The 26,955-nt window shown below is 36.2% G+C and overlaps 1 protein-coding gene across 5 annotated transcripts in view; it reads left to right on the top strand.

Moving 5' to 3' along the window:
• USP34 (ubiquitin specific peptidase 34) overlaps nucleotides 1–26,955 on the top strand; it is a 141,982-nt gene that overhangs the window by 64,732 nt on the left and 50,295 nt on the right. For all 5 annotated transcript variants that reach the window (XM_026064130.1, XM_026064129.1, XM_026064132.1 and 2 more), the window contains 21 exons: nucleotides 869–951; nucleotides 4,966–5,120; nucleotides 5,719–5,832; nucleotides 6,803–6,902; nucleotides 7,045–7,204; nucleotides 7,644–7,770; nucleotides 7,876–8,023; nucleotides 11,512–11,612; nucleotides 12,917–13,126; nucleotides 13,765–13,890; nucleotides 14,675–14,797; nucleotides 14,924–15,007; nucleotides 15,337–15,423; nucleotides 17,277–17,477; nucleotides 18,896–18,978; nucleotides 20,331–20,371; nucleotides 21,016–21,140; nucleotides 22,056–22,208; nucleotides 23,270–23,374; nucleotides 24,532–24,587; nucleotides 24,692–24,812. In XM_026064130.1, coding sequence (XP_025919915.1) covers nucleotides 869–951; nucleotides 4,966–5,120; nucleotides 5,719–5,832; nucleotides 6,803–6,902; nucleotides 7,045–7,204; nucleotides 7,644–7,770; nucleotides 7,876–8,023; nucleotides 11,512–11,612; nucleotides 12,917–13,126; nucleotides 13,765–13,890; nucleotides 14,675–14,797; nucleotides 14,924–15,007; nucleotides 15,337–15,423; nucleotides 17,277–17,477; nucleotides 18,896–18,978; nucleotides 20,331–20,371; nucleotides 21,016–21,140; nucleotides 22,056–22,208; nucleotides 23,270–23,374; nucleotides 24,532–24,587; nucleotides 24,692–24,812 — 2,503 coding nt within the window. The remainder of the gene's footprint in view (nucleotides 1–868; nucleotides 952–4,965; nucleotides 5,121–5,718; nucleotides 5,833–6,802; nucleotides 6,903–7,044; nucleotides 7,205–7,643; nucleotides 7,771–7,875; nucleotides 8,024–11,511; nucleotides 11,613–12,916; nucleotides 13,127–13,764; nucleotides 13,891–14,674; nucleotides 14,798–14,923; nucleotides 15,008–15,336; nucleotides 15,424–17,276; nucleotides 17,478–18,895; nucleotides 18,979–20,330; nucleotides 20,372–21,015; nucleotides 21,141–22,055; nucleotides 22,209–23,269; nucleotides 23,375–24,531; nucleotides 24,588–24,691; nucleotides 24,813–26,955) is intronic.

The following is a 26,955-nucleotide window of genomic DNA, read 5'->3' as shown; positions in this document are numbered from 1 at the left end:
TATATATACAGATCAATCTAAGTGATGTCGCATCATAAAACTATTCAAATGTTTCTGCTTTAAAATCTGTTATCATTAACATTTTAAGGTAGTTTTTCTGTTTAACACATTCTTCTGCGCATTCTGTATGCTTAAAATTAAGTATATATACACAAGTGACACAATTTCTAGCTCCCCAGTCACAGAGAACAGAATACTTATGTCTGACAGTCTTCAAAGTCACTGTGTAACTATGGGCATCCACAATTGAAAAATGTTTCTATTTATGGACCAGATATTTACTTTGCTATATCAGACACTACTGTAATGAGAAATTACTTCAAAAGCTGTTTGAAATTGGGCTGAGTCGGGTTTTAATTTCAGACTAGATGATACACTGTTCCTCTCTTTTTACCGTTAAGCTTGTACCTTATAAATGGGAATAAAGTTAGTTTTTGCATAGTTTATGAAAATATTTTTGTAAAGGGTATCCATCAGCTACGATCAGAAATTCAGAGTAGAAATCAGCATTGTATAAGTCAAGGAAAAAATCAAGGTCAGATTCTGCAAGGTGCTAATGACAAAATGATGCATTAGAATCAGACTATATGCAAAAAAAAATGTTGTCTGGTAATGACTAGTATCTCTTTTCACTTGTTTGGTGTGCTTCTGTAATGTGTACGACTGGAGTTTAGATTATATACCGAACAAAACTAGAAATTTAGAAAAAATTTAATAAAAAAGTATTTAAGGTTTTAAAAAGTTTTAAAAGTTTTTAAAAAGTTTTTAAGGGGCTCATGTGTGGGTGAAAGAAAATTATGACAATAAGCAATTAAATATTTCTGAGTAAATTAAATGAATTTCTTTTTTAAACAAATTCAAATTTTAGATATAGCCACAGTGCAGAAGTTCAGGTTCGTCTTCAATTCCTGACATGTGTGTTTTCAACCCTGGGATCACCAGATCATTTCAGTAAGTGTTTGAGGTTATCTGAACAGAGAAGCACCTCATAGTAAGGTGCCCATACTTCTTAATAATTATGTTATTTTTAATAAATGTGATATTTTTAATTGATAAAATTTTAAATCATCTGTGATACCGTTTCAAAAGGAGGATGATTTTATGATTAAAGCACAGAAGCAGCACTGGAGTTTAGGGTGTATTTCAGTTTTGTGAGAACAAGTTTTTTTTATGCTCTCTGTGCTTCAGTTTTTCTAAATACTGAGATTATAGTAATTACCAAGATGAAGATAATATATGCTATATTTTGGGGGTTTGATTCATGTCCATAATGTTCCCATAGATCTTTTACTGGAGTGTACTGTAAGTAAATTATGATCCCCAAAACAAAGATTTCTGTCTATTTTAATGCTATCAGAAATCAGTTTATGAACCCTGCACTGTCTTTTGCAAAAGTGATATTCTGTATGATAGATAGTAATCCGTAAAGATTCTGAAATCTTTTCATTCTAAAAGGTTAAAATTAGAATTCTTTTGATGTGGTTGATGGAATTGGAACAGGTATTCATTAGTACAACATTAGTGAGATTACAGTACTCGCCATAAAATGTATGCATTTTTTAGTATATGTTCTTGAACACTTTGAATGCTGCCTATATATCTGTGGGGCAAAATGGATATAGGAGCAAAGCTGAGTAATAGAAAATTAAGATCAGATGAGCATTTCAGAGTTCTGGTACAGGGTTGGGTTTTTTTTTTTTGGAAACAGTATAAATACATACACATAACTATATATACAAGTATATATAGTAGCTATAACTATATATACTAGTATATACCTACTAGTAGGTATAGTATATACCAGTATTATTTAGAGATGATAGGACACCTGGAAATAAATGCAAACACAACAAAAAAGAACTTTGAATTTGCTAGCATTATTTTTTGAGCAAAATAAGTAGTCTTTCCTCTTTCATTACATAGAATTGCAGAATTAGCAGGACAGACGTGTTTCAGAAAAAAGCTGGGAAAATGAGATGTGCTAATCTGTGGAATATTTTGGAAGTCATTTAAGAAAGTGGTTACCTATACATGGCAGTAAATTGAAGTGAATAATTAAGACTTTGTAACTGTTAACACAAAGCAGGTAATCCTAGCCATTCCTGTAATAATTTCTAAAATTTCTAAAAAGATAGCACATCTGCTTGTACGACATGGTTATTCAGAATACTGTACCTTTTATTTTTTTATAAGAAGACAGCCGTGCTTGGAAGACATTTTATCCTGTACAGCTAGCAACTGTCCTCAGGTTAATTTGGATTTCATTGGTACATATGAGGGTTATTACACAGAAGAAAAATAAATGCCTCCTGATAATCCTTCAGGTGTTTTCCACAGCCTTCAGAATAACCTTTCCCCAAAATATAGGAATTAGAGGTAGTTAGAATTGGAATAAAGTTCAGGTCAGAAGGGACCTTGGGAGATCTTTAGTCTGACTTCCTACTCAAAAGAGGTTCACTATGAGATCAGACAGGGTTGCTCAGGGTTTTATCCAGTGGGATCTTAAATATCCCCAAGGAGAGAGACTGCACAACCTCTCTAGGGAAGTCTGTTCCGCTGCTTGACTCTTTATGGTGAAAAAAGCGTTTCCTTACATCCTGTCCAATCTCTTCTTGTTTGTATGTCCTCTGTCTCTTGTCCTCCTTCCACGCACCACTGTAAAGAACCTGGCTCTGTGTTCTTGATAACCTCCCCATGGGTACTGGGGGGCGGCTGTTGGGTCCCCTTGAAGCCATCCCTTCTCCAAGCTGAACAAACCCAACTCCCACAGCCTCTCCTCGCAGGGCAAGGTGGAGGCCCTGGTGGCCTCTGCTGAACTCGCTGCAGTTTATCACCTCCTCCTGTAGCTCCTTAACTTAGTGACACAGTTCCTCAACCAGAACGTAACTCCTGCAGGCAAGGACACCCTCTGCCTGGCCACCCAACCTCCCGGAGAGACACCAGCATTCCCTTCCTGCAGCCCTGACCTGGATGGCCACGTCCCCTCTCTTGCCTTGTGGCACATCATCACCATTGCTGAGCAGTCCCATGCTACCTTCAGCAGAGTATCTGGCCCCCTGCAGAGGGTGAGGGTCCGGCTGTGCAAACCACTGTGCAAACTGCTGAGTCTGTTAACTGCTTCTGTCTGCTGTGCTCAAGTTAGTAAAGCTATCAATAATAAAGATATTAGATCAGTTCTTAGTCAAGGCAGTACTATGTCACTGAAGAAAAGAATTAGTGATCTTAACTAATGTTTCCAAATTCCTCCTCTTGTTACCAGCAGCCAGGGAAGACGTACTGCCCCTTTCAGGTTGCAGGCTGCAGATCCCAAATACCTGTCCACTCTCAGCGCCAGCAAAAGTTCAGAGTGCAGCTTGCTGTGATCTCTTGCTGGTATTTTATTGGAGCTTTCACACAGCTGGATAACCTGACACAAATTGGGTTGATGTTTATCTAGTTGTTAACTTGAGGAGTTACCCTGCTTATCAGCAGGCTTTTCATGAAGATCAGAAGAAAAGGAGGATAATGTAGTTGTCAGTACAGCGTAGATCTCACATGCTTCACATGCGGTGCTTGAAAGTTCAGATACTAGCTGTGGCGTTCTTCTTTCAGGTTAGAACAGTATGTAAGAGTAGCCATGCGAGGTCTGACCGCATGCTTGTGTAACTCTGTGTCCTGTCTCCCATGGTCCAAGGTCCCGTCACTCGTTCTCCTCCTTAATTTCCTCCTGACCCTGGTCAAGCTGACCCTTCAGAGCACCAGGAGGAGGAAGCTTGCTAAGGGGGATCCCAGAAACTGTAGGATCTATTTCTTTTCTTTCTGTCTTGTCAGAGCGCTTAAAACACTTAAGGACGGCATCTGTGAGCTCTGTAGATGCCCTCAGGGACTGGTAGGTGCTGTCAGAAGTGCTCTGTTCAATCCCCGCTGCCAGTTGGCTATTATTTTTTAAAAACCTTTTGATGCTCAATCACTCCTGGTTTTTCATTAGTTGTTCCCTATCATTGTATGGTTTCTAGCTATCTTTTTCTTTAACCACCTCTTCCCCCACCCTTTTCCTAAGGAGGACAAGGGGGAAGGGTGGATTTGTTAGGGATGGGCCTATCCCTTTCAGGAGGATGAGTAAAAACAGTAGATGTAAACAGATGCTTAGTGAGGACAGGGCAAGCATGTTATTTCCCTCATACTCTCCTAGCCCCTGGCTAGTTTGAGCTTGGGGACTTTGTCAGCTGAATATGATTTTCTGTGTTTAGTAACCCTTGGTGTCTTTCCCTTCCATGAACTTGTCCCTTTGGCCGCTCTCTAAGTCCTTGTAAGCTTCTACCATTCAGTGTTGGGGTTAACTTATTGCAGTGACACAAGGGAAGGATCATTTAGGTGTTCCCGTTAGAGTAGTAAAGTTGGCATACAATACATGGCTTGCCCTGCTGGTCATTTCAGTACAGTCCAGGAAGGAATGAGAATATTTGTAGCCAAGAGGAAACACCTCCTAACACCATACTTGCTGCTGAAAGAATAGCCTCAATGATTCTTGAAGAAATTTGGAACCTTACTGGGACCATAAATGTCCATACACAAACTAAGGAAATAAATCCACTGTTTTCTGGAAAGAAGTAACAATAAAATAGTTAGATACTATTTACAGCCCCAGTCTCCATACCCAGCTCAAAGTTGGAGTTTAGCATGTGCCTAACAGTTATTTATAAACTGAGAAGCAACCTGCTGTTTGGTGCGAGGTCCTAGGTCAGCCCGCACTACTCATTGGGTTAGTGAAAGCTGACAGCACTTGGAACCAAAAGTGGTAGCTGATTGCCAGCTCGGAAGGGGGAAAAGGTGAATGATTCCTAAGTGGTAAGTGGTGCCTTTTTCTTCCGCTGTTTCTGAAAACTTTTTGTATTGGCAAATTGTGATTTCTCTGTGTATTCATGCTTATGTAGGGTGACGTTTGATGTTATAAAGGGATAGTTTAAAATATTTTTCTAATTTTAGGGTTAAGTTTAGAACAAGTGGACATTTTGTGGCATTGCTTAGTGGAAGATTCTGAATGCTATGATGATGCACTACACTGGTTCTTAAATCAAGTACGAAGTAAAGATCAGCATGCTATGGGTATGGAGACTTACAAGCATCTTTTCCTGGAAAAGGTATGTAAGGTTATTGCAACCTTATTAATTCTAATAAAAGTGTTTCTTTCTGTATCAGCATTATTTTAATGTATTTTAAATTGTTTCTATGAAGTATATCTCTTTACAGCAGTCTGGGAGGGCCCTACTTGTAATGCAAGGATTTTTTTCTATTTTGGCAGAAGAGGGGAAAGGATTGGCAGAAATTCTTTTCATACTAGTGTTTACTCAAGCGTTTCTTTGCAAATAGCCTGTGTCGTGTTTGAAGCTATGTAGCACTATAAAAAAACTTACATTTTCCCTTCTGATGCACAGCTACCTGACTAAAAAAACAGACTTTTTCCTTTCTGGGAGCGTGTATAAACCTCATCTGCATGTCCACTGAAAATATGAGCTGGAAATTGCAGCAGTAAAGCTTTGATAATTTATATTGTATATAAAATTCAAAGTCTCATCTTTTGCAAAAACAAATTTTAATTGATCTGCCAGATTTGAATAGTATTTGTAGTAACAATGAAATTCTTCTGTGCTAGTGAAATAAATTGCCATCCATGTCATTGCTATCTGTTCTTTCACTGAAAAATTTCTTTTCATACTAAGGTATCTTTATTTCATTTAGATGCCACAGCTAAAACCTGAAACTATTAGTATGACTGGTCTAAACCTCTTCCAGCATTTGTGTAATTTGGCTCGACTGGCTACTAGTGCTTATGATGGTGGCTCAAACTCAGAGGTAAGCCCTTTTTTGTGCTCATATTTTTCTCCTTTCCAAAGGAGGGGAGAAAATTAAATTACTTATCTGCAACAGCATTTATCATGAAAATTCTTTGGTTTACTGGTTTGAAACACTGATGTCACAGCCGTGTAGTGGTGGAGGCAGTACAGCTTTCTGCCTTGAGGGGAGTCCTGGAACCATGTCTCAGAAGTTGCAAATGTGGTACAGTGAAATGGAAATAAAGGAGGCTAAGGATCCTGAGTTTTTCATGATGTTAAGCATGAGTTCTTGTCTGTTGGGATGAAAAAAGAGATAGGAAAACACCAAAAAATAGTGATACCTGTTTCCTATGTATCTTTGTGCAGTTTATCATATTAGCGTAACTGAACTGTTATGTTAGCTGTTGAGTGTTAGCTGTTGTGTTTAAAGAATGGGTTTGTAACATTCACTTTTATAAATAATATTCAGACTAGATGAAATCTTTACACAGAATTTGGCATACTTAATTCTGACTAGTAATGTATTGTAAAATACGTTTCAGTGTACGTATGGTATGCTTTAGAAGTTTTTCTTCTAAAATATTTTTTTACAGAGAAACTATCTTAGAAATATAATATATAGGAATTATTTTTTGTTGTCTCCAATTGAGGCATTTCTTTCATGAAAATTTCTGTTCTTTTAATGAATACCAATAATAGTTGTGGTTTTAACGTTTCATTTAAAAGTATTCCTGTTTGTGAAAAATTAAAACTCACTCTTCTGCATTTAACTAGTTTTCCTTATGCTTCAAAATATAAAAATATTTCTGTCAAAGTTAGAATGTTACGGTAATTGATGCAGGGCAGCGAGCTCAGGAAGGACAGAGGTATTTTTAGTAATTGCACGAAGAAGCAAATAAGTGTCTCAGATCAGAAAGGCACCATGCTCAGTAAAATCACGAGGCAATGTTTTGTTTGGGTTTGTGTTTCTTTTCCTTTTGTCGTAACAGTTGTGTGGCATGGACCAGTTCTGGGGTATTGCTTTAAGAGCGCAGTCAGGTGATGTCAGTCGAGCAGCCATCCAGTACATCAACTCTTATTACATTAATGGTAAGAAATTGCAGTTTTATTTTTGTTTTGTGTTTAAAATGTTTTAAAGAATATCTAAGTTTATCCTCTCTTTATCCTTAGTATTAAAAGGCATAGCCTCAAGTTTGTGCTTGTATAACTTATTTTAACATTGATATTGCAGGTAAAACTGGTCTTGAAAAAGAACAGGAATTTATTAGCAAGTGTATGGAGAGTCTGATGATAGCTTCTAGTAATCTTGAGCAAGACTCTCACTCAAGTCTCACAATTATTGAAAGAGGACTCTTAATGCTGAAGACACACCTGGAAGCTTTTAGGAGAAGGTAAATAGCTCCAATGATATATTTGGATACAGAATTTATTTACATTCCTCTTAATATAATGATGAATGAATGATGAAACTAATAATTTGAATAATAGTTTCCTGGGTTTTCTTTATGTAAAGTAAGGACACTAATGGGTAATTCTGACAGGTAATATATAAGGTTTAAACAGTTACGAGAGTTGGCCCTTGTCTTTGTAAAAAGAAAGATGAATATGGTTCAAGTCTCCTCTGCCCTCACCAAAGAAGTAATTTTTTCATACTTTTTCAAAGCTATTTTATTCTTATTTGAAAGACGGAATATTAATCATTCCCTCTTCATTTTTGAAAACCAGAGAATAAAGGTGCAAGTTTTGTCTGTCATCTCATTGTTTATCAAATGTTGGGTTAAATAAGTTTTGACAAAAATACTTTGTCAATGTTTTTACCTGCTCCTTAAGGTTTGCCTATCATCTGAGACAGTGGCAGATCGAAGGCACTGGTATCAGCAGTCACTTGAAGGCACTGAGTGACAAGCAGTCGTTACCACTCAGAATTGTATGTCAGCCAGCTGGACTTCCTGACAAGGTAGTTAAAAGCCCTTTTGCTTCCGGATAGATTTATTTCCTAGGTTGTTAAATGTAAGTAAAGCCATTGTGCTCTTTGAAAAATAAAACATCCGTTTTATTTCAGATGACTATTGAAATGTATCCTAGTGATCAGGTGGCTGATCTACGGGCAGAAGTTACCCACTGGTATGAAAATTTGCAGAAGGAACAGATAAATCAACAAGCACAGCTTCAGGAGTTTGGCCAAAGCAGCCGCAAAGGTGACTTCCCTGGTAAGCTATAGTACTCATACCGGTATTTTATGCTCTGCTGAGGGCATATGCTCACTTTTAATGAACTGCGTTGTTTTTTCCCCAAAAAAAGTTATTTTCCGTTTCATTGTTGTTTTAATTAATTATGTTGTTTTCTTTAATTTGTAGGTTCTATTACATAGAACCTCATTTTGTATTTTGTCAAATGTATGCATTTCTGGCTCTGTATAAGAAATTAATACCCTGCATGCATATATTCCAGTCAGGTGTAATATTTTCCTTATTCCTGCAACCACTCTTTAAGTTATGATCATCCTATTGCAAAAATGATCATTCATCCTATATTGATGTTCTTAATTTGGAACGTCACCTTGTTCCTGAGGTGATCGTTGCTTGCCTATAGTGTGATGCAAATGCTTCCTATTGTTATTCCCTTTCTTTCCACATTTTTGAGTGAATGGAAATTTGTGCTTTATCCTTTAAGAAAAGGATGTTTTCTGAATCCTATTAATGCTATCTATTATAGAATTCTTACCTCCTAATTCTTTTAGATTTTATTCCTTATCAGCTATGGCTGTTCACAATGATCTTGTTTTCTGAATTATTTTCTCTTTAATGTGTTCTTGTTTTCTTTCTTCCTTATTATGAGCAAGAGTTAGTAGGTAGGGACATATTATCTGAACAATTTCTGTCCACGAACATCTTTTTCTAACTCTGCTGACTATTAGTAAACATGGAAACGTTAATCTTTAATCTCGCTTGCTTGTCTTCATGGGTGAGCAACTTTAAAAAAAGAATGTTTTTATGAGACACCTTATCGGTGGACCAGACTTTGAATCTTAGATATCTCAGTTATTCAGCTTTTCTATGAAGTCCTTTTTTCCAGCTGCTCTTCAGAAGCTGTCTTAGTAAAGAAACTTATCTTGTTTTCCACCAAATATGGCCACATAGCAGACATTTTTATTTTTGTTTCAGCTGGGTTTTAAGATACGTGGGAATAAGGCAATTCAGAACTGCAGACCTACAGCTGCTGCAATTCAGTGATGTTACATATGTTCAGTGGTTTTGTAGCAGAGCTGACTTAACATTTCATGGGTGTTGTTTTAATTTTTCTGTGTTTATTACGCTGATTATTAACATAACATAACTATAGGAAATCGGAGAACCATAAAATTTGTAAGTATTGGGTTATAAACACAGTGTCCTTTCCTACGTTTAAAATCTATATTAATGTTTCTAAGTGCTTCATCTTGTAACTGGTACCTGTTAGCTGTTAGACGTATAAAATCCTGTTACTGGGTAAATCTCTATTAACCAAACTCCTAAGGCAGTGTCTTTGCACAGTTCTGTGCATGCCATTTGTATTTCAAATAATCTCATCACGTGAATTTCACTTTTCAGCTGCTAATTTGAGAAGATAGGATTGAAACTGAGGTTAAAACCTGCAGTTTTACTCAGCCATGCCCTATCCTGGGGAATCTTCTGTATAGATGAAAAAAACGCCTGAAGTTTAATAGCATTTTGTTGGACATGAAGATCTTTGAATTGTAGTTCTGTGTATTGACTGCTCAGACTAAAAAACGTAGGTCATTCTGCATCACAGGAGGCTTCTGCTGCAAGGTCCATACTGCACAGTTAGGTCTCTGTGACCTTTTCTATGTCCATTTTAATATACCAGTATTAGCAAACCTACTACAAAACCCCATTTCTGGTTACGAACTTGAAGTGGCTACTATATTGTTAACTAAGCTAGAAATCTGAATAGGGTTTATCGAATTTCAATAAAAGTTAAAATCTTTCTGCTCGTGATGTGAGAGTATAAGTTTTTCTCTCGTCTTCTCCTTATAGAGCCAAATCTTCTTGTTCTTAGTCAGTTTTTAGTTGTTTTCTCTGGTGGGATTTCAGTTTCAGAGAGTAGATGGAAAAAACAGGATATTTGTATCAACTTTTGGCTCTTGGAGTTCTAGACTTGTAAATATTTTTTTACTTCCTTTCTTTATATTTATTTCATCTCTTGTTAACTAGCACTTTCTTGTGCTGTTCGCTTCATTTAGTGCTCCAGTTGACCTACATTTTCACCACTATATGATGGCTATTCCGTTTCCAGCTTCTTTGTGCAAAATGTTACTTTGCTGTGTTCCCAGTTGGGCTAAGGACAGAAATCATTTTCCTGCTGCTGGGACTCGTGAACAAGTGTTGCATCTTAAGTGTTCACTGCATTGATATGTTCCAAAGCAGTCAGCTGGAGACGATGAGAAGAGTGATAGATATGCGATATTATTCCCAACGCCAAATAAAATCTTCATGGTTTTATTGCTAATTGACAAATGTCTTTGAAGGGCTGCTGTCTATCCAGTTTTCCTCAAGAACATCTCAGAAATTTTGTTCAGGCCGGATTTGAGGATCATGTGTATTTGTCTGACATCTCTATTTCCCTGGTGGTCCTGTCAGAGCTATGCTGTATACGTCTGACTGGATTGCTCTCGTTCAGAAATGTCAGCGCGCGGGTATGTCTCTGCTGGCTTTGGGGAGCATCCCCTGCGTTTGTGTGCACACGTCGGCAGTGACCGTGCAGCTGCAGGTGACTTGCTTTCCATAATTACCCGAAGCAGCAGGCTTACCGCGCTGCGTTCATATACATAGCCCTTTGGGTTTTAACCCATTTCTTTGACTGCTGTGTTCCTATTGGCGAGTAATACAATGTTTTGAAGGATTTTCAGGTTACAAAACTCCCAGTTCTTCCCAAGGCTCCTACAGGAGGTTCAAGAAATAGGCTTTTCTCAAGAAGCTGTATTGAAAACACAGCGCTGAAAGCACAGTGACAGGGAAGGGCTGCTTTTCATTGGCTAGGGCCTAATGTTCAGAAAAGCATGTTAATAAGAGTAGTGGGTGAAAAGCCAATGTCTCTGTGCCCCTGCATAGGTGGCTGGGACTCCGTGAGCATTCTGAGGTACAGGTTCATTGTGCAGCCTAATTCTTGGTTAGTCCATGGTTGTCTGCACCAATTAAATTCATAATCTTTTAGTTGTTCACATTTCTTCTTCAGTGTTGAGAATTCTGTGGAAAGTGTTCTCATTTTTTCCTTTCTGAAGTATATGTCATCTTCAGTTCAAGCTTACTTTTAAGTGAGATTGACTTGTGCTTCTTTTCCTTTGTTGATTTTATCGCAATTTTGTGATACAAAGGGATTTTGCTGATGAACACAGTCATTTCCCAGCATTCTTCACTGACACAGTATAACTCTTACTACAAAATATGAAAAGCATGTTTAATCTGTATTGTGGACACTTTTCACTACAAGATTGGGTGAGCTGGTATTTAAAAGGGTATGTCCAAAGGCATGCAAGGAAATTTAGTTTAATAGCTGGTTTCCGTAAGTATATTGCCTTAAATCTTTGTCTGATTTTAATTGCTGCTGAAGGTTATACTTTTTAAAATAAGTCATAAGGCTTTCATTAGAAAATGAAACTATGTTTCCAGAAATTTACTGAAATATGTTCTTATCCTAGGTGGCCTCATGGGACCCGTGAGAATGATTTCATCTGGGCATGAACTGACAACTGATTATGATGAAAAAACTCTTCATGAGCTGGGTTTTAAGGATATGCAGGTATTATCAGTATATAGATAACAGCCACCACTTGGTATGTTGCTTTTGTCTTGTGCAACTGATAAATGTAGGTGGCAGTGGAAGGTATGTTTTTTTTTGGGGGGGGGGGGGGAAACATCCTATAGTTTTCTGAAACTAGTTGTTTTGTGCTTCCCAGCATCTACCTCTAAGCTCAGAGAAATACTCTTAGTCCTTGCTGCTGTTGTCAGTCTTGAAAATAATTAATAATTTTAAAAGCCAAATTCTAGTTACGTTAGCAGATTTGAAACCTCAAGGACCAAATAAAAATTTTCAATTTTTTACGTTCATCAAGGAAAATGTGGGACCAGTGAAAAAACAGAATCAAGTAGTCAGATTTTGTCTAAATTATTGAACACAACTCCATAGCAGCAGTGGTTAGCTCTCTCCTTTCATTGCTTAAATCTGAAGCATTTTATAATGTTTATTTGTAATTTTTTATCTCAGTTCAGAGTCCCTGGTAGAGTGATCTACTCACAGGTTTACTGAAGTTTACAGTATGGAAAAGCCTAGTTTGATTTTGTATAAGTGTGAATGATGTTATGACTCTCTTAGAGAGGTGGGACTATGACAGAACTTTCCAGGTGATCATCACATACCTGTCTCCATCTAAAGGAAAAGTAAATTCATACCAGACACCTTCAAAGATCTATTAACACACTTTTAGAAAGATTATTGCAGGCTGGTATGCTTACGTCTGCCATTTCTGGCTGGTTTGTAGCAGTTAAGAGTCTGTCTCAACTGTTGCTGTTACAGATCAGAAGTTTTCTGGACTAAGTGTTTAATGGTTTATTAGCCCATTTTGCTACATGAATTGCATTAATTCAAAAGAAAAAAAACAAAATTTAAAGGAATTTTTTCTAGTTAACATAAATCATTCTATAGAATTGAGCTATGGAGCAATCAGGTGAATTCTTACACTTGCAGAACTGTAGGGAGCCATTCGGTTTGAACGGCTGGATGTCATGGACGTGATAATTAGTCAGCAGGAGCAGTTCTTCTGAGAATGGGTTTCCACAAAGTGGTTAAGCCAATACAACAAATCCCCACTTTCTCCAACCACACTGCTATTTGTGCAACCACACCATAACTGCCTTAGGTGAAAGCAGAACCAACCTTGAATTATGACAGTTGCTTGAAATGCTGCTCAGTAAAGATTTGACAGCAAAGATATTTATGTAACTTTAAGTTCTTAATTCTGATCCTGTTGAAAACATGTCCGTGACTTCAGAATATGCTTTATTAAAGTTGTCTCTCTCCTTCCTGTTGTTTCTCTCTCTTTCTAGATGGTGTTTGTGTCACTGGGTGCACCAAGGAGAGAACGCAAAGGTGAAGGCGTTCAGCTTCCAGCATCTTGCCTACCTCCTCCTCAAAAGGACAACATTCCAATGCTTTTACTTTTGCAAGAACCTCATCTTACAACCCTTTTTGATTTGTTAGAGATGCTTGCCTCTTTTAAGCCACCTTCTGGAGAGGTGGTTATGGAAGACAGTGAGGTAATTTAAAGTAATTCTATTAGAATAATTACATAGCAGTCTAATTTAATTAGGTCTGTTTTTCCTATCTGGCCTGTTTCTTGTGTTCCATCCAAATGTCAGATATATCTGCGTATTTAATTTCATATATGGTATCATTATCATGATTTGCAGCTTTTCATAATTACATTGTTCTGATATCACTTATAATGTCCTGAATATTATAGATGCTCTAAAAAAGTAATTCCCTGCAGAGAATATCAGTTATTTAAATAGGTATGCTGATTAATGATGGGAATTGGTTTAAAGAAGTGTTTGCAAAGGTATTATTGTAAAAACTTATGATTTATCGCTTATATGCCAACACTAGCTTGTGTGAAGTTAAATAACCACTAGTATGTTTGAACTGGTAGATTCTTTTTAAGTTTTGTTTACACTCAAATATTTCCATATATGTGATATGCTATGAAGATGGTGTAACAGTTTCTTGCAGCTTCAACAAGACTTCAACCATCACATTCTATTTTTGTTTTTACATTGAAGAGGAAACAAATAGCTTGTCAATTAAGAATAAATATATTTTTGGCCTCTGAAATCTTAATGAGGTTATTTTCACAAAATCAAATTTTAATAAGAATATTTGTTTTATGGTTTGTCAGAGTGCAAGATGTGAAGAGCTCCACCTCCATGCAGAAAACTTATCCAGACGTGTCTGGGAACTGTTAATGCTTCTTCCAACGTGCCCTAATATGTTACAGGCATTCCAAAGTATTTCGGATGAGCAGGTAAACAAAGAATGTTTATTTTAACTGTTTATCTTTATTATGCATGGGTGTTTTAGTGCTGAATTTTCCCTAAAGAGGAATGTTAAAGAGGAAGTATGTTAAACACACTGAGAAACAAGAGGGGATGGGACTGGGGGTTTTTTGTTCTAAGATGTCAGTTTAGTTTCCAATGTTTGTTTTTATGATTTCTTTAAAAAAAAAAGAATTTAATGAATGAAACAATTAGCAAATGCTACTTATCAGTCTTTTTGTTTCAATTGCAACAGCAGTTTCTTCACCTGTAGCCTAGTGTGTTTAAAATATTTCAGACTTACAGTTTTGCTTTAATATTATAGCTGTTGTGGTAGCAATACTTTCTTATGTTTTTTTCTGCAAGCTCAAAACATGGCATTTACCTAGTGGTTTCCTTGCCCAATCGATAAAAAGTATGCATGTTTTAAGTTCTTGAAGTTACATATTACGGTTCTTTATAGACACACACATCAAAATTCAGGTGGAAATTATAATTCACAGTATATTTGTCTTCCTCTACTTCAAAATTGCATACACCTTAAATTTTAATAATGTTGGAGGTTTATTGAAATTTCACTGCAGTTTTCACATTATTCAGATCGTTATTCATGAATAGAAATATGCTTGAAATTGTTTGATTTCAAATAGTAGATGAAACTAAAAAACAAATAATTTGTCCATGTCCCTTTAAAAACCTTCCAATTGCTTTTCTTAGATAGGTCAATGTTAGCTGTAATTATTTAATTGTTCTTTGTCTTCTTTATTTTTTAAGGGTAATGATGGCTTTAGTTGGAAGGATCTTCTGCGAATAAAAAGTGCACATAAACTTTTATACGCACTTGAAATTATTGAAGCTCTGGGAAAGCCCAATAGAAGAATAAGGCGTGAATCTACGGTAATAGGGTTTATTGCACAGACTGTATCTTTTTCTCTCTGAATCAAAGTATATATTGATGAATTGTTTTATCGTATTTTAATTCTTGAGCTGTTTTTATAGTTATTTCTTCTTGTCTATCTTTAGGGAAGTTACAGTGATCTTTACCCAGATTCAGATGATTCAAGTGAAGATCAAATAGAAAACAGTAAAAACACGTGGAGCTGCAAGGTTTGATATTTCTGTAGTATTCTGCAATATGTAATGTAGTTTTTTAATAATAGTATAAAATGAAAATCAATTTAAAAATCATATATCTAAGAGTTTTTGATCTCAAATATAAGCGTAACATTGTGAAGTTTTGCATAGGTTTTCTGTGTTATTGGGCCTGTAAATTTGTCGTACTTAATTGCAAGTATTTCTTTTTTCCTTCTTAAAAAAGCCAGCTGCATAGTTTATCAGATTTTTGTTTTATAAAGCTTAGATTGGTATCTAACTAAGATTAGTGATATTTATATATCTGCTTTTTTTCTCACATTGGTTCCAAAATATATTTACAGTTTGTTGCTGCTGGAGGGCTCCAACAGTTGCTAGAAATTTTTAATTCTGGAATCTTAGAACCTAAAGAACAGGAATCGTGGACTGTGGTAAGTGATTATTCACCCTTTTTTTTCCAGAATAACATAGCTGTCATTTATAGAGACTTCCATTACTATCAGCCTTTGTTTTATTTACTTTTCTGTAGTAAGTGGAAAGTATTGATGTCCATAAAATAAACTTCAGAAGGCTCAGCTGATCAACTGTGAAGTGCTATTTTTTAGTTAAATGCTCTTGTCATTCATCCATACAGAAGTGCTACAGAATGTGATGTCAGTAACCACAGAATCTACACAAGACAAAGGAAAATGGAAATTTGAATTTCCTGGAAGAATTTATTCTTTTAAAATTTCTTTTTATTTCAGACTTTTCATATTTTAAAGCCAGTCTTTGTATTTTTTCTTGGTATTTTTGTTGTGCTTTTTTCTCTAGTCTTAAAAATTCTTTGTTTGCAGAATGAAAGTACAACTTAGGCACTTCTAGAGAAGAAGCCTGGGTTCCATCTTTAGGAATATTTTCAACAGCATTGATCAAAAATCAAAATTTGCCAAATAAAAAGGGCATACTTTGTTTTTGCTGGTTTTTTTGTTTTAGGGAAGATTGCTAATTTGGAAGCTTTTATTATAGTCTGTTTTAAAAGCAATAATCTGTTAATTATCCTCCTCTTTGAAGAGGCCAAGGAACGTCATTCCTTGGAATGTTTCCAGTTGTTGGCATTGACACAAGCTGCTAGCATTGTGGCCTTGGGGTTAATAAAGACATTTCCCAATAATGATCATTAGTATTAATTGTTCTTATATCATTTATTTTTTTCATCATTACGCTCTTACTAGTCTGAGGTAAATTCATATTTTTTATTAGATAAAATTTTCCTCTCTTATATTTTCAATTCTTAGGCATTTGATAAATAAGAATTGAAATATCCCAAGCTCTGAGTCATGTATATATGAAAATAAGAAAGAAACATGCACATATATGTATAAAATTGGTGACAAAGCATCTCACATGCTGAAAAGAAAACAGTTGTACTTTTTTATTAAAAGGTTGATAGTAGTTTTTAACAGATTTAAGTATTTGTTCTAAAACTATTTAAGTATTAGAAACAAATTGGCATTCTTCTTATTCAGTCTCTAAGCCAAAGATAGTCCGATTGCTTTTGCTGACCTGTCCGGAAAGCCTGCACAGCACTGTGCAAATAACGCAAAGGCTGGTGCTGCAACTAGATGCGTTAGTGCGGTGTCCTGAGGTCGTGCCGAATCTTGCGGGCTTCTGTGCACGGGTGGGAGGCAGCTGATCTCCTGCACACGTTGCTGTGGCGCGGCGGTGCGCTGCTGTTGATTTGACTCTCACAGTGCCTCTTTTGCGGGTGGAGCTGACCGCGTGCTGCGGTTGGGCATAGCCGCCTGGCTGAGGGCCGTGAAGACTCATCTCCAAAGTCACTAAATGAAGCAGTGGTTTTCATCTCTGACGAGAGGTGTTACAATACCAAGTGGTATTTTTAAAGTAGTACCTACTTGACTCTACGTGGTTAAATGTATTCTCATTCAAAGCACTTCTGTATACCATGTGCCTGTGATATGTTTGAATACAATGCAGGGAAAGCTATCGACTGTAGGACTTAATCTCTTATACTATTTCCTCTGTGTTATTTCATGCACTGTATAATAAATCATGTCCTGAATGCACCTGTTAATAGGTCTAGATCATGAAAATATCCTCAAGTAACTTTTGTTTAATACCCTTCCTCTTTAGTGTCTGTTTTTGTTAGGGCTTGCCGCTTAAGAGTTCTAGGTGTTTATAGTTCACTTAAGCTTTTTATTTCAAATTCCAGAATAGACAAAGAATTATTTTGTAAAATAAATCTCTGAAAAAAGGAAAATTGCATTTTTCTTCTTATTCACAGTGGCAGCTAGATTGTCTTGCTTGCTTGCTGAAGCTGATATGCCAGTTTGCAGTTGATCCTTCGGATCTGGATTTAGCCTACCATGATGTCTTTGCCTGGTCTGGTGTAGCAGAGAGTCACAGAAAAAGAACGTGGCCCGGCAAATCAAGGAAGACTGCAAGTGACCATGCAAAGGGCCTTCATATACCTCGTTTAACAGAGGTAAGAGATAAACAGTATGTCTATTTTGTGAACTTTAGAAAGGTCACAAAAAAATAAAGGCTCATTTGTTGTGTGAAGCCTTTGGTTTGGTAATAAAATAAAAAACATAGTGAAAAAATTATTAATATTGATATAAATCCTAGAAGTTATTCTCTAAAGAGTTATCCAATTTTAATTGCTTAAAACCTACCAGATGTAGAAGCTGGAACAAAAAGGATTTTTTGATGAGTTGTCCAAGGAAACAGTGTAAATGGGAATTTGAGCATGTGAAACAGGAATTTCAGAATTACAGGGCTTTATCCCTATTTCTTGCATTTCGTTTTCCAAATTAATTACTCCTGTTTTTATGGTAGGCTGTCATTATGTGCTGTCACCATCCTCACCAAATCCTTCTTAGATTCCCCCTAAGAATATCTGAGTGTATGGTACATTCACCCAAACCTGTAAACTTTTCTCCCAGATTTTTGCGTCCTCATTTCTCGAGGTAGAGCAAGCTTGATATTTAATCCATAGTCTTTTGGCTTTGGATGGCTAGAGATATGTTCCCTGAAAATAGGTTGGTTTTGGGCACGGGAGCAGTTGCGATCGCCAGAAAGGGTAGATCTGAACTCTGCGCTAAAGCCAAACTTCCCATTTGTTGTTCTTAAAAACTTATTTGTGTGGCCAGACCCTAACTCTTCTCTAAGTATTATATATTGGACAAAATAGATTCCTAAATTTCAAAAGCTGCTGTGAATTAGGCAAATGATCAAATACTAACTCTTCTGTTATTATATTAATTTTTTTATAAGGGAGGGACAGTAATTAATGCTGTTACTGGTAGTAATAACTGGCTTTAGATTTTTAATCGTCATTGACGTGTATTTTTGATTGCATTGGATTTGCTAGATAAATATTCTAAAAGATTTTCTTCAGACTTAGATTTTGTAAATTCTGTGTAGCCCAACAGAGGTTCTGTAAAGATTAATAATTTAAATGAATGGATAGTCAGTAATACATGTTGATCACAAAGAAACCAGATAAATTTGCATACACAACCTCATGCTCAGCCTTCTCCCCTCACGCCTGAGGTATTTAAAAGAAAGTTAACAGTTTATGCTTTAAAAAACAATTTTCTTTCAGTGAAAGGATTGAATAGATCATTACTTTCTCTTTTCAGTTAAACTGTTTCTCAAAGAGTAGCAGAATAAAATTTTAGCAGCTAAACTTACTCAATAAACCACAGGATTTTAGACATGCTTTTATAAAAATCAGAATATAACTTTTAACTATGGAGTTGGTATCATTTCTCTTTTGCTCCTCCTCCCTCTACACAGGTGGGTTTGTTTTAGATTCATACAGTATGAATAATTTAAAAACAGATCAAAAAGCTTGTTGTTATATTAACTGTTTTTTTCTTTTGACTTCAATTTTTAAAGGTGTTTCTTGTACTTGTCCAGGGAACCAGTTTGATTCAGCGACTTATGTCAGTTGCTTATACATATGACAACTTGGCACCTAGGTACAATATCTTTTTATTCTTGTAATAAAGCCATTAAAGTGTGCACATTTTCCTTGACTGTTTTAAATTAAGTGAATAGCTCTTTCTGTTTTAATTGCCATTAACACCCATATCAGAAATTTAAGTCTATGGACGTAAGACTTGCTCTTCTTAGCCCCCTTTTTTTGTAGTAACTTACCCTTATAAGTATTGGAGGGAACTCCCAGAGGTTATCAGTGATAGAAAATCACCGAACTAAACAAATTGCCAGAATTGAATAAAAAGAGAATGTGTAAAATAGGTAATCATCTTGTTGTTTAACTAGTTGGTCTTCAGGATATATGACATGGAGCACAAAATATGCAAGATATGCTCTCGTATAAATTCTCATGACAAAGCTATTTCTTTGTTATCTCTGTAGCAATTAACGTTCTCAATTTCAAGGCAATATAAAGGAGAAATCGTGAAAATAAATTTGCTTATAAGCAAAAGCTTGTTGATGTGCCTGTTTGCATTTATTATTCACAACCAAAATAACATTAGCTTGTTGCTTCTGAAATTCCACATATTGTTTTAGTGGGCGTGCATGTATTGAAGGCAAAATTTTACCTTCAGAAACTAGGTGTTAGTGATTTTTTTGTCCTTTTTGCCATTTGTCCATCCTGAGAAAAGCAATTCTGCATAGGACTGGATAGTGACAGAATTGGACTGGTGCTGGGGAAGTCATGGTTTTTTGTTACATTTGATGTAGAATTACTTGATTGCAAGTAATAGATAGTGTGTTTTACCATATTTTTAAAAGATTGTTAAAGATGCTCAGAGCATTTCCAGCCAGGTCTACACACATGCCTAGCTTTAACCTCTAGCATAATTACAGTAACAATTTTAAGTATATACAATATGTTTTCAAGTTCATAGAGCCTTTACTGCAGTTTATAAAAAAAAAAAAAGTAAGTAAATAAATAAATGACGTGTTTAAAATTTAAAAGGCTTGTTCAAAGTGTAGTTCACTATGAAGAATGCCATCTTTCTCCTTTATGGATCTGTCGTGGTTCCATTTTACATCTTCTCTTTCTTGGCTAAAATAAAGATGTTGGGGGTTATGGTCTTTTTTTTTTCTTTCTTAACTTGTTAGCTTGCAGTCAGTAAAAATGTAAGAGAGTGATTTGAAGATGTAATAGTTATTTACTGTTGCTGATTTTGAATACTGCAAGAAATGAACCCTTTTAAGATTAAAATTTTAGTTTTCTTAGTTAGTACTTAAGAGTAACTGTGCTGTTATTTGCAGTCACTTGTATGTACTTGTATTTCTAAATGGTAATCTGTTATGTTCTGTGATAAAGTTCAAATGGTTTTATCTTCTTCCTGCTCAGGGTGTTGAAAGCTCAGTCTGATCACAGATCAAGACATGAAGGTCAGTGCTGCAAATGGTTATATTTTATGAACTAATAATAATGAAAACCTATTAAAGATAGCAAAGTCTATGTTTCTTTTATTCCACCATTAAAGTTCTGTAAAAATGCATTCTTAGGTGGCATGAGGATTGTTGTAGTCTAGATGGGAATACACGGAGAAGCTCCAGGGGACTTGCCCTGCTTTCCTTCTTTGGAAATTGTTTTAGATGTACTGAAATTTTGTACTGTAGCTGTGTCTTCTTCTCCAGAAGGGCTGTTTTGGGTAGGAAAAACAGCTGTATTCTTGTCTTCTGAAGAGCAGCAGTCCACAGAAAAGTCTGTGTTAAGAGCTGATGCAGCCCATTAGCAAAGTTCCAGCTTGCTTTTTAAGAAGTAGAGGTGAAGGGGAGAAATTGTGCCCCACATTGGTAATACTTTGGGTAACATAATTGGGATCAGTAATGCGATGGTCAGTATGTGGTAACCAAACTGGTAAAATGCTCAGCTTTGGTAGTATCGTAAGTGCCAATAAAGATTTAGTCTTATATGTTAGTGTGATTGAAATGAATGCTGTATGTGCCAGAACTATGCAACTCTTCAACCTAAAAAGCCTATTTTATTTCAGAGTTATAGCGTGATGTACTCTCGTCTCATTTTTTCTTAGTTACTCATTATTCGATGTGGCTCTTGGTGAGCTGGGCTCACTGCTGTTCCTTGGTGAAATCCAGTCTGGCGGACAGCGATCATTTGCAAGACTGGCTAAAGAAACTTACCCTTCTTATTCCCGAGGTATGTTAAAGGAGAGGTTATCGTATTACTGATTAGTGCATAGTATGGAACAAGATTAACTCTGGTTTCAAGAGGGTGCTCTTCCATTAAATTCAAAACATGTTTCCTGATGAAAGCAGGCAGGATCTGACTCAGTACTTAGAGTCCTGTTTAAGAAGCAATCATTCTGTAGTTAAAATATAGCGTAAGATGGCATATCTGTGGTTGATTGCAAACCAGTTACTGTTACAAACTCCAGTCTTCATTCTTGGCTTCCATTTAAAGGTAATTTTTTAATTGAAATTTCTAGCTGATGACCTCTAACGTGGATTAGTCTAACTCTACTTTCCCTATTGTAATATTTTTCCAGCTATACCTTTCATCATAAAATGAGGTGAAAGTTGGTATTAAAATTTGTCATTAATGAATAATATCTTTGCTTAGTTTTAAGTGGTTTGTTCTGATGTAAGAAATAAAACCTTGAAAATAGCATAATTATGCATAGTAGGAAATTTTCCTATTTACTAGTGATTGCTTAAAGATGCAATATGGACATGATGGGGTGATTGTTATTATTGTGTTTTATTACCTAATCACAGAAAAAGCCTACACGCTCCCCCCCGTAATGTAATATTTTCTCTTTCAGTAGCTGGCTGTAATCTTCAATGTAGAAAATACATAATAGAAGAGGCAAGAGGCACAGACAAATCAGTTATTTTGTTAAATGTGTGTCTTTTGCATTTTTCTATAACTAATTTAAGTGTGTATTATTTGTAACTATATTTCTAGAAAGGCACACTCTGCCTTAATAACTTAATAGGTATTATGAGAGGAATTGAATTAGATATATATATGAAAGACAAATCAAAAAAAGAAAAAAATGTCTTCTAAGTAATATGTGTCATCTTTTCGTTTATTTATTTGTTTTTCATGAAGACTGCCGTTCGCCATGAGTCTTGTAATGGTTTATACAAATTGTCTCTCTCTGGTCTGGATGGGGGAGACTCAATTAATCGATCCTTTCTGCTGCTAGCTGCATCCACATTATTAAAATTTCTTCCTGATGCTCAGGCTCTAAAACCTATCCGGGTAAGAATTTAACAGATTACAAGATTTTGTCAAAGATGTGTTTAAGCTTACTCTTGTCAGTAGAAAAAGATAAAAAAGAAAAAGAAAGCAAATACTGTCTAACTGTTTCTGAAACACTCAGATATTAAGACCTTTGGTTTATATTTTTCCAAAAACTTCCCAGAAGTAGTTAAAGCTGTGGCACTGCACTAATTTCGGGTTGTCCATACTTGAAAGAATATAGAATAATGTTTCGGGAGAGCTCTCCTTCAGGAATTTTAGTGTCCATGCAACACACCATTAGGGAATAATAGTTGTATTTTCAATTTATGCCCGGACTACCCTTTTAAAAGTAGATAAGTCTGTAAATAAATAAGCGCATAGTTGTATGTGTGCATCGGTGCTCTCTGTTGAGGCTGAAAGTTATTGTTCCCAGCTGATTGCTGCTGTTTTTCTGTTCAAGGATTATTGTCCTCACAGCTTTACTAAGTAGAGGAGAGTCTATGAATGCTGCCAAGCCTACTTCAGGGGGAGTTCTCAGTGTTAATGTATGCAGATTAATAGAGGTGGTTTGAACTAACCTGGATGATTTTGCCTGAAGTCAGTTAGGGACTAGAGCAGTCTGCTTTAGTTCTAAACCATGTCGACATAAACAGCATTTAATTTAAAACAATTTGCAGAAGATTTGCCCAATTTGAGTAGCTTTCAAAAATGTTTACAGTTAGAGTCGTACTAACTAACATCAAGTTCCTGTTCACTTGAAGTTTCTCATGTTTCCCTTTAATACTAAAAATTTTGCCATTTGCAGTGTGGAGGACAGAGCCAATACTATTCCAGATTTTTTTTTATGTTACGGTAGATCAGTTTGAGAATCTTTCAGCAAAATTAGTAACAATTTCAGAAGAAAAACAGTAGATAACATGCGCTGTTACCATTGTAGAATACATTGTTCTTGTACTTGGCTTATCTTAAGTAGGATTCTGTAGAAAATAATATTTTCATAAAGTGGATTTACTACTTTCTTTTAATACATAATTATTTTCCCTGGTGTACTTTGGAACAAAAGCAATTTCTTTCCACAGATAGAGGATTATGAGGAAGAACCAGTGTTACGACCAGGTTGTAAAGAATATTTTTGGCTGCTGTGCAAACTGATCGATAACATACATGTGAAAGATGCAAGTCAGGTAGGTTTTGCTTTGCATTCCTTTAAATGTGTGCCTTTTCTTATTTTTATTATTCAGACCACTTTTACTTCAATACAAAGCATTTTCACTTAAGATGCAATGAACTGGTATGAATTGCTCTTGGATTTCTCCCTTCTCCCAGCTATCCCTACTCTCTGGTGTGTATTTAGTAGCTCTTGGCCAAGGGAAGATTTTGTTACAGAGACTGTAGAGTAAAGAAGATGGGGATGGGTATAACACACAAGCCGGGTGGACTACATGAAAGTAAGAGATACTGTGAATACCCTAATTATTTAGGGGAGATTCACTTTTGATAGGAGAAATAATTTCAATGTGATCTAAGGAGGAAGTAAGCAAGTATTCGAGCAAAGCTGATAAGAGAAGTCAGTCAGCACAAGTCAGAAAAATTATTCACAGTCTTTGGAACAGCTCTAAATGGTTAAAGTTGCCTTTTGGGGCATCTTCTGCAACTGCTTCTGCTGGAGGCTCTATGTAAATCTCCTTAGTTTATTCTCTGTGCTGTGACAGGAGTGTGGGAAGGGAAAGAAGATAAAGCTTTAATCCTAGTTTCTCCACAGTGGAGAAAATCTAATCCTCTCCTAACTCTGGATGTTCCCAATAGAGGCAAAAAAATTGGCTGCTCCTCCTCCTTTCTGCCATTCGGTTTTCTTCTAAGTCCATTTTATTGATTGAATCTCGTAGCCAGGTTACAGTTCCGCTTGCCTCTCCTGCATGTTGCCCAAGCAGAGAATGCTAGCGGGGCTTTTCAGCCCTCTGATGACAAACTACATGTTGTACTTGGAAGAACTATCATTTAACCATTTCCCTTTAAAATAATATCGCTCCATTTTCTTTCGGTCTAGTAGAGATAGTATTTTTGTGGGATCTGGAAATGAAAGAAAAAGTGTTACTTCATTTGAACTGTGCAGCATAGATATAAAAAAGCAAACAGTTTTACCACATTTGTGAAAATGTATTAAAATATTATTGCAAGAGCATGTTTGAAAAATGAGTTTTAGTTGTCCCTTTTTCTGTGTGCAGTAGGAAATTTTCATCCAAAAAATATAACCATAGTTTCAAACTGGGCTTATTAATTGTAAATCATGAAATAAAAAATTATTTTTCATGTATATTCCATTTTCTTCATTTTTAATCAGACCACACTGCTTGATTTAGATGCACTCGCAAGACATCTTGCTGACTGCATTCGGAGGTAAGATTTGGTAAAGGTAGTTTTACTTGTGAGTTGCATTTTATTTATTGCTGCAGGGATAAACACAGTTTTAACATTTCTTTTATATATATATATATATCTAGCAGAGAAATCCTTGACCATCAAGATGGTAATATAGAAGATGATGGACTTACAGGACTACTTCGTCTTGCAACAAGTGTTATTAAACACAAACCACCCTTTAAATTTTCTCGGGAAGGGCAGGTAAGAAAAGGACCCTGAAGAGGTCAAGGCAGTGCCATCTCTGCTGCTGTGCTTTATTCCTTTCACCTTTTTTCCTCTATTTTGACTGCAAGGTTCAATGTATGAGAATGTCATATATCTAGCCTTAGGATAACTGATAGAAACAAACATCTCATTCCTTTATTAAAAAACAGCACATACAGCCCTTGCCCTTTCTAAGTATATTTAACTTCAGGATGCAGTTCTTACATCCTAGAAATCTGATTTATTTTCATTCATGATCTCTAAATGTTTTCCGAGTTGATCAGCATTAACTAGTTTACTAGAAGTCATTAACAACTGCTGCTTTTTGACCATATCCTGAAACACTTGTGATCTGAAAGCAGCTTTTAAGCTCTACACATGTGCAGCAGGAGACATCCATTACAAGAATATTACTACAATCCATCTGTCCTTCTTGTGGTTAGATGGGAGAGTAGGTAGGCAAGCGAAGCTCCCAAAAAGTTTCTGCTCCGTATTGTCAGGCCATGTTGTAGTAATGGTTGAGGGAGAATTGGGCTTGTATTTCTGGTCTTCCCTTGGCCCTCGAGGTATTTGTCATGGTCATGCTGCATGGCGACTTGGTGGACTGTGACTGAAATGTCTCCTTCTTGAATGCTCCTGCTGCCACAGCCTGGTATGCTCTGTTTCTTAGTGCTTTCTTGAGATTTGTTGTCTGTCTAAGGAAGTGATTTTTCCCTTGGATAAATTGATACTTGCACAAAAGGCCTGGTCTAAGAGCTGACTTAAACTGGCATTTCTTTCTGTAGACTATACTGAGCTTGTGCTTGGACCTTTAGTGAAGTTTCACCAGGAAAATAGACCCATATATGCAGTTATGTTGCATGTGTCCTGTCTGTTTACTCTGTCCGTTATCATAAAATGGTTCTGAAGGCAATTTTACTCTAGAAAAGTTTTAGTAGTGTCTGCCTCATTTGTGCACTACCTAACATTAAGTAACACTGTTGGCAGTATTTTGAAAGACTACTGCTATGTAATTCTCTCAGAATAAGTGTATTTTAAGTATGGAGATGTTTGAGATTAAATAAGAGCAAGAATTCAAGCTACAGAGTGCATTGTGGAAGATGATGTAGAAATTAGAATAGAAGAGGAAGGTCAGGTTTAAGTAGCTTGGACATGTGAAGAGTATGAAAAGAATAAAATGGAAGCTAAAATAGAGAGGAGTGATACTGTGCAGAATGTCAAAATATGTTACATGTATGTAATATATCACAAGGAAGCCATTAATATCATTGGAAGAATGGATGAAGGTGAACAGAGCAGTAGCAGCAACAGACTTCCCAAAAAGAATGTGGCTTCACTGAGAGACAGGGACTTAAGAGATTATCTGAGACTAAGTCTTGATCTAGTATTAATTTTTTCATTATATGTACAATTAAAAAAAGATATTTGGACTGCTCATTATAAAGTGCATTGTCTGTTAGTGCACTGGACTAACATACCACTAGTGAGGAGTTCAGCGTCACAGGATTGTGAAGGCACACGCCTCCATCCGAGCAAAGGTTGGTGACAAAATATCTTGGAAAATACATTATACTGGCAAAGTACTGCAGGTAGTTTAGACTTGCCCAGAGAACTCCAATGCTTGGCATGTGCCCTTTCTTCACTACAGATTCCTGTTCTTACTAAGCAAAATGATGTTTTGGCAAATATTGTCAGACTTTAAAGGTCACGTTTTGTGACAGCAGTGAGTACTTGTTCCACCTTCTTTGTTGTCCTTTACAGATAATCGCTGCCTACCGTATTCTACTCTAGGTGGACAAAAATACGTTTTTAACATGTACTAGCCAACACACCTTCACTAGGAAGGTATATCTTAAGGTCACTTGCATGATAAAAAGGTGCATTTTTACAAGGTTGGGTTTTTGTATTTGTCCTCTGAACAAAACCACCTTCTGAGTTTTTTTCTTCCCTGCTCCAGCATGTCTGAGTACGATCAGATGGTGCAAATACAAGGTTAAGAGTGTAAATTGGAAAAAGATAGAACCAGATATCTGAAGTTGCTTCTTTTCTGGTTTGTAAGACTGCACTTTGAGACGGCTGGTGTGTTGGGACACCTGTTTGAAAAAGGCTGGGAAATGAGGCCGCAGCTGAAAGTACAGAC

The sequence above is a fragment of the Apteryx rowi genome, unplaced genomic scaffold (assembly GCF_003343035.1).
Source record: "Apteryx rowi isolate R43461 unplaced genomic scaffold, aptRow1 scaffold_21, whole genome shotgun sequence".
In the NCBI taxonomy this organism is placed as follows: domain Eukaryota; kingdom Metazoa; phylum Chordata; class Aves; order Apterygiformes; family Apterygidae; genus Apteryx; species Apteryx rowi.
Note: the sequence above shows the minus strand (reverse complement) of the source record. Positions and strands in the feature narration are given on the sequence as shown.